The sequence below is a fragment of the Austrofundulus limnaeus genome, unplaced genomic scaffold, assembly GCF_001266775.1.
Source record: "Austrofundulus limnaeus strain Quisiro unplaced genomic scaffold, Austrofundulus_limnaeus-1.0 Scaffold148, whole genome shotgun sequence".
Taxonomy (NCBI): Eukaryota; Metazoa; Chordata; class Actinopteri; order Cyprinodontiformes; family Rivulidae; genus Austrofundulus; species Austrofundulus limnaeus.
The window spans coordinates 854877-861785 of record NW_013952550.1 but is presented as its reverse complement, the minus strand read 5'-3'; the positions used below and the strand labels follow the sequence as shown (position 1 = coordinate 861785).

The window sequence follows — 6909 nt, the reverse complement described above, 5'->3', positions numbered from 1 at the left end:
GTGGCAGCTGATAAAATGCCCGATCAAATGACTATCATCACCGCACGGCTCTCAGCATCTCTGCTGACACATCCCGCTGTTTGATTCAAACAGTGTTTTTGCAACGTCCCATTACTGCAAATTAAAGTGCGGCCCCGGCTGAACAACATCCCAGCCCCAAAATAACCACTCCCCCCCACCCCCCTCATTTAAATAAATCACTGCCTTTTCAACACAATTGCACACAAAAAGTGCCTGCCATGAATCAAGCAGGTGTAATTACAGCTTTTATTTTGACAGGCTCCTTTCACGAAATTAAATTATTTGCATCATTCRTGGCTAATTCAGGAGCGGCATCAGCGTCTGCAGAGTGCATTCATGTTGGGAAGCATTAGCTGCGTCCGTTCGGCCACCTTTTTTTAAATTTAGTGCTCAGTTTTAAAGTCGACACGACAACAAYGAGCTGAACTGCAAAATGGTCCGAGTAGAGACATGTTTATTCAAGAGTCACGATTAAATGAGCAGCTGCTCTGTATTTTGTCACAAAAATAAAGTGTTTAATTGGAAAGGGTAATACAACAAAAAATGCAAAAATAAGTAAAAAAAAAAAAAAAGGTTTGCACTGTGTGGAAAGTGTCTGCTCCGTCAAACAACCGTAGGAGAAAGCTGGTAACAAGCTGGAGAATATGTCAGAGAAGCGTCGTTTCCAGTAAATATTCCATTTTTCCATGTTTGCTTTTAATTTCCTTCACACCRCATCAAACCTACAAGTGATTCCTGYAATCTAGTTTGTCAAAAACTCTATAACATAAGCTGTTTTTTTTTTCTTCTTCGTAGCCTCATCAAATGCAAATCCAATGCACACATGTCAGAGCTTCTAATTTATGGAGAAATATGCCCTGCAGCTGTCATGAGCAGATATGAAGCCATGCATACCTGTCTGTCCTGTGAGGATATAGAAAACTGATATTGGCTGCAAAACAGCAACAAACGAGCAAAAAAAAAAAATCCAAACACATATTACTTTTTTTACCCACTTAAAGATAGAATTCCTGCCTGTATGGAGCACCTGATATGATTTATAAACACAAGAGTGGTTGGAGACATTTAACTAGGCCTGCCATGGTAATTACATCATCAGCCTATTATGTGATAAGGTCATTATAATGACTGACATTTGGAGGTGTTGAAGAAAATCCATCGGTGGTGCCGGTGTGTTAACATTTGTGTCGGGTTGCTTCAGACTGTCATCGACATTTTAGGCAGCTCTGACGCCTGAATAGACACTGTGTTGTCGTTGTTGTTGTTGTTTTTTGTTTTTTTGGCTTCCATCACAAGATGTGGGGTGCAGCACGAAGCAAATGATGAGACGAGACACATTTTTGCTGTTTATTTTTACAATACCTGCCTGCTGTGTCCTAAATAATGGGCAAGCAGGTTTTAGCTTGGTGCTTTTTCTTGATTTGTTTTTATACAGCTGGTAAAATAAGTATTGAACACGTCAACATTTTTCTCATTGGATCACTTGGGTTGTTACCGACATCTGGTGAAAATTTCATGTCATTAGCACCTCTAGTAATATATTTACTAAGAAAAATGGTGACATGTTCAATACTTATTTTACCCACTGTATTTACAAGATAAAGTGGGCCCAAAATGACAAAAAAAAAGTTTATCCCAATTATTTTGATGAAACTAACACGTTATTGAAAGTAACCATGACAAGCCAATTGTTAGTTTGAAAGCTGGAGTTATGAGTGTGTGGCTGTGAACTAACGAGGACATCCACACTCTTAGTCCTGCTGAAGCCTGAGTTTCACACTATTTTAACGTATTTGTTTGGACCTTCAAGTCTTACCTGAACAACTCAAATGTTTGCTACAGTCTTACAGTTTTACACCTAAGAAAAAGTGCTAAAAACAGAACTGAAGATGGGGTTCTGTGAAATTATAATTGATAATTATCTTACATGTTGTAGATAAYGCTTCAAACAAGTGGTTGGGGTCTTTAAACATCAAGTGAGGGTGGGATGATTTCCAGACATCAGTTGAAATGAAAAGAAAAAATGCTAATGGGATATTATCACCATATTTATTTGAAAAAAATAATACAATAATCATAATGATTAAAAGTAGTATCTGCAATTATTGCTATTGCACATGTTCAACAGAGGTATTAGCAAAGTTTGCATAAGTAAAGCGGCATTATCTGGGGTTATTTCGTGAAGCTTAAAGGTTTGAAAATCACTGCTTTAACCAACCTCAGTTTGGAGAAACAGGTTAACTGTGACTGGACCGATGAGCTAACGGCTAGTCCAAGCAGAGACACGACCAAAGTGGATCTCTACCACCTTTAAAGAAACTCAAAAATGTTGCTTTTCACGCAAACACTATTTTGTAAACCTGTGCACCACAGCTTACTTTACACGACACGCTTATTACATATTACTTTATTGGGATTTTGCWACCGCTGATAGCAGCAGCAGCTGGCTGTTGCACTTCTGGCCGAACTAAAATAATATTCCTAAGGTGAAAAAAAACGTGCAACCTAAAACATATGGTGATGTGACAGTTTTTATAAAATCACATTTACATGAACCTCTGTAACATTTTTTAAAAGCAGAGTTATGGAATCGTGAAGACCCACCATATWATAAATCTTTTACTGTTAGAAAGCATATTTTCCCTTCTAAATGGTGCCASATTTGTATGGAAAATGTGGTTGTGGGATGAGCAGTGACTATGTGGGTTGCACACRTGAAAATATTRCCAAATCTCTGCCTTGTTTTTCTGATGGTATTGACATTGTAGATGATATTGTTTTGAGCTTCTGGTACCTCCAGGTGCTGCCAATCAGGACTTATTGCCAAGAAGCATTGTTACAACAAAGAAAAAATCCACCAAACACTAACTTCCCTGCTTTTTGTGCTAAGAATGCAATGTACAGTATTTTTTAAGTCCACACATGTAGACAAAAACCCTGAAATACCCAAGCAATGCCACTAGGTGGCGACAACCTCCACTTTAACATCAAAACAGCTAAAGAAAATTCTAAGTTTGATTTAAAAAAAAACAATTGTAGTTTTTTTTATGAATATTATTTATTAATTTYCCCACCACCCTTGATCCCATTTACAGTTATTTTAGCACACAATCAAAATTTAAAGGTGACAGAATCAGGACAAAATACCTCTATGTTGTTGCATTTCTATGCAAAAACAAAGTTTGCTCTCTGCATTTGACCCATCACATGCTAGATACACAGCACCTAGGGAAGAGGTGCCTTGCTCAAGGACATTGCCACATAGGGAACTGAATCGATAATATTCCGGTCMCAAGACAGCTGTGCCACGGACTGGTTGGAGGAGGATTTTACTGTAGTTATTTTGAAGCGCAATCTGAGCAGAAAGGTATTTTCAGGGATGTATTTCACATAAAAAATATTCAGTCAGAAGTGGGGATTTGAACCCACACCTCCATAAAGACTACGACCTAAACGTCTCATCCATCCTGACAGAGACACAGACACACAAAAAACAGAAATGAGTGTTTTAGTTTCTAGGGAATAAAATGATAGAGGGCATGCACAGAAACAGGCGGCTAAGTCTTTGTTTACAAAAAGGTCCCGTCTCTTGTGTACACAACACCACAAACTGAGAATCTTTACTTTTCTCATCAAAAACATGGTTTGAGTGACTGGAGGTGCAGATGCATCATAAAAATATCAGTATTTACTTTTAAAGAAGTATTTGAGGTAACCTCGGGGMTGTTCAATGAGCTATCTACAGCAGGTAAGATATTAACTGCTCATAACTTTTCTATAGAATCACAGTTTACAAAAATCTGGAATGCTCTTTTATGATAAGCAAATATGCACACAAAAAGGTTTACTAACTCTAAAATATGAATAATTCTTAAAAGCATGAGTGATGAAACAGTTTTTGAACACCGTGGTGTGATTAGGAGGGTTTGRCCACTTGGAGGCGCCCGGCTCACATTTAGAGGCTAGAAGCGGCTCCCGGGGAGGGAAAGTGGGCATGGGAAAGAAAATTTTCTCTCCTGAACTGTTTACCCTGACGTCAGTTTGCAGAACTAGCTCTACCCCGTCTCCCCGAGTGTCTCCGAAACTCAATTCCGTCTAAACTGGAGGACTAGCCGGGATCCGCYCGGCCGCTGCCCTCCGCGGACCTCACGGAGCGAAGGAAATGACTTCTGCTTCTCCTTTAAAGTGGACTAAAACACCTTCACGATGAACACCTGCGCCTTTCTGCTGCTTTTAAGTGTTCAGATCTACGCCGATGGCATCGAGGGGCCAACAGGTAAGACTGACGCTCGGTGGGGATTTCTGAAAACACMGCTGACAAGTTTTTACACCCGGGTGAAACTTAAATTAGAGGAAAAGTGGAGCGAGGCTGGCGACGGCGGCAACTTTGTGCCCACGTTTTTTCTTAACTGCGTTCACGTTCGGCTTTTTACCCCTTTCCTTTGACTTCCTCACAGGGCGAAATTAATCCCCAAATAAAAGATCAAATAACCCACATGACCCAGTAAACTCAGTCATTATTTCCCCCCCATCAGAGCCCAGGATATGTGTTTTGAAGGACTGCGCTGCTGTGGGAAAATCTCCCCAAACATCACGGTTCTCTGCACTTCGCTGCCTCTGCCTGGGTTGTTATCGCTCTGCTTAGGGCGCCAGGTGGACTAAATAGTGTGTGGGGGGGAGAAAAAGTTACGAGTTGGGTGAGAAAATAAAAATGCAATAAAAGAAAAATAAGTAAAAATGAAAATGGGGCGTCACTCGCCCAAATTTAAATCAATGTTTGCGAGTAAACCCACACCTTCTCCTCCCCCTCCCCYTTCCTCTCACACACTGGACCAGTCACCGACTAATACCTGGATCTGCTGCACGGTTGTAGGCTAAAGCAGGTCTTTTGGGTCTGAATTATTATTATTATAATTTTTATATAAATCTTGACATTCTGATGTGGCTTTTCTGGGACTTTGCAGTGATCATTGATTGCAGAAACCAAATTCTCTGTCGCCCCTGTGGGAAAGTTGATCGATTCTCAAAGCTGCTGTTTTCCTCCAAAGATGTTCGACTGCCTTTAGTCTTTTTTTTATATAAAAAAATATAGATTTAAGGTTTTCTGTTTTAAAAAAATGATATGGATGAGCAATTTGAATAGTAATGTAATGTATATTTTTAAGCCTGTTCTCACAGTGTTAATGTTTGTTTTCAATAAGATACAACCTTTGCAAAATTCAAATCCAGCTGAATTGATGTAATCCTAAATGTTGTGTCTGTTTCTGGTGCACACACACACACCCTCCCTGATCAGGACCAGAACCAGAAGAAGGAAACAGACTCATATTTGTTATTAAAACCCATCCAGCGTTTCTGTTCCATGACGAGTTAAAGGCCCAGGCCCTGCCACCTTTTTTTAAATTCAGCTCATCATGTGTCGAGATGTGACAGAGTTATAAATGTTTTGRCCTAACTTTGAAAATAACCCTACGTGCTTAGAGTATGTGTTGTGATTAACTCTCAGCTACTACCACACCAAATTTTAGCTCGGTATCTGAGGATTTGACTGAAACACAGACAGTTTTGTGTTGTCTAATTTCACCGGGCGGTGGYGGCCTACTTAAATCAGGTCCACTTCAAAAGTTGATGAGTTGTAGWTGAACATCCAWGTATTACGTTTTGAGAGTTTCACTAAAATCCGCCCAGTGATGCTGGAGATATTTTGCTAACAGACAGATACAGAYGACTCAAACATTTAACGGTAGTTTTAAATAAAGATCTTCRCACAATCAGTTAGCACTCAGAGCCTGAGTTTGGGACAACTCTCAGCTACTGTCACACCAAATTTTGGGTCAATATCTTTGAAACTGGCCTTGTCGTGACCATTTCTGTGTTTGCTACGATCGATAAACTGTGATGGCCATCTTGAACTGAGTTGACTCCAAAAGCTAATCGTTTGTGCGTGCGCATCCTGGGAATACCTTCTGAGGGTTTCATCCAAATCCGTCCAGTGGTTTGTGAGATATTTTGCTAACAGACGACCAAACGGAGAAACGAACAGGAACGTCATCGCTCGCCTTTTTTGGCTGACTGAGGATCATAAATCTCTCTGCATCGTTTCTGTACAAAACGTGAGGCGGCAAAAAACCAGGACGATCAGAGCGAGCGTCGTCAGGGTGCGAATGGAGCACGTCGTTAAAGAGGAACGGGCCGAGACGTGTGACGGATTAAATCACACACAGGTAATTAAAAYGAACTGAATGGATGAGCAACGCTCCGTTACGCGCAGCTCGCCGTCAGTGTCTGTCAAAAAAACAAAAAACAAAACAAAAAACAACAAAAAAGCACATGCTGTTGGGTTTTCAGCTTGTTGAGCGGGTTGCAGCGAACCTTTATCTGTTAGAACGCTGTCAGGTGTGTGTGGCTCCTCTTCCTCTCCTCCTGCCTCCCTCCCGGCCTGCTGCTCCTGGTCGAGGACAGCCCAGCTCCTCCTCCTGATTCCCACAGCTGCGACTGACGGAGACCACACCTTCACCATGAAGGTCGTCCCCTTTCACCTGATCTAATCCAAATTTTCCCAGCTCTTACCTGTTGCTTCTCTGCCGCTCTGCCACGAGAGAGCGAGAAACAGAGATGGGAGCTCTCTCCTGCGTGAGATTTAAAGCCTAAAAATACCTTTATGTGACCTTAATATTCTCAAAATATGCATTATGAATGACTCTCAGCTACTACCACACCAAGTTTCACCTAAACGTCTGTTAAACTAGCTGAGTTGTAGCCATATTTGGGTCGGCTGGTTAGTAAGGGGTGCAACGATACGGTACAATTCGGTTCAGTTCGGTACTTTAGTTTCATGGTTTGATATTTTTCGATACAAAAAAAGAGAAACTTCCATGCCCTTTTTAA

The 6909-nt window shown here is 40.8% G+C and overlaps 1 protein-coding gene across 4 annotated transcripts in view; it reads left to right on the top strand.

Annotated features, from left to right (window-relative positions):
• Positions 1 to 3971: 3971 nt before the first annotated feature.
• The window catches only part of ptprub (protein tyrosine phosphatase receptor type Ub), a 311934-nt gene continuing 308996 nt past the window's right edge, over positions 3972 to 6909 (top strand). For all 4 annotated transcript variants that reach the window (XM_014016596.1, XM_014016595.1, XM_014016594.1 and 1 more), the window contains exon 1: positions 3972 to 4297. In XM_014016596.1, the coding sequence (XP_013872050.1) occupies positions 4228 to 4297 (70 nt within the window). In that variant the 5' untranslated portion in view covers positions 3972 to 4227. The remainder of the gene's footprint in view (positions 4298 to 6909) is intronic.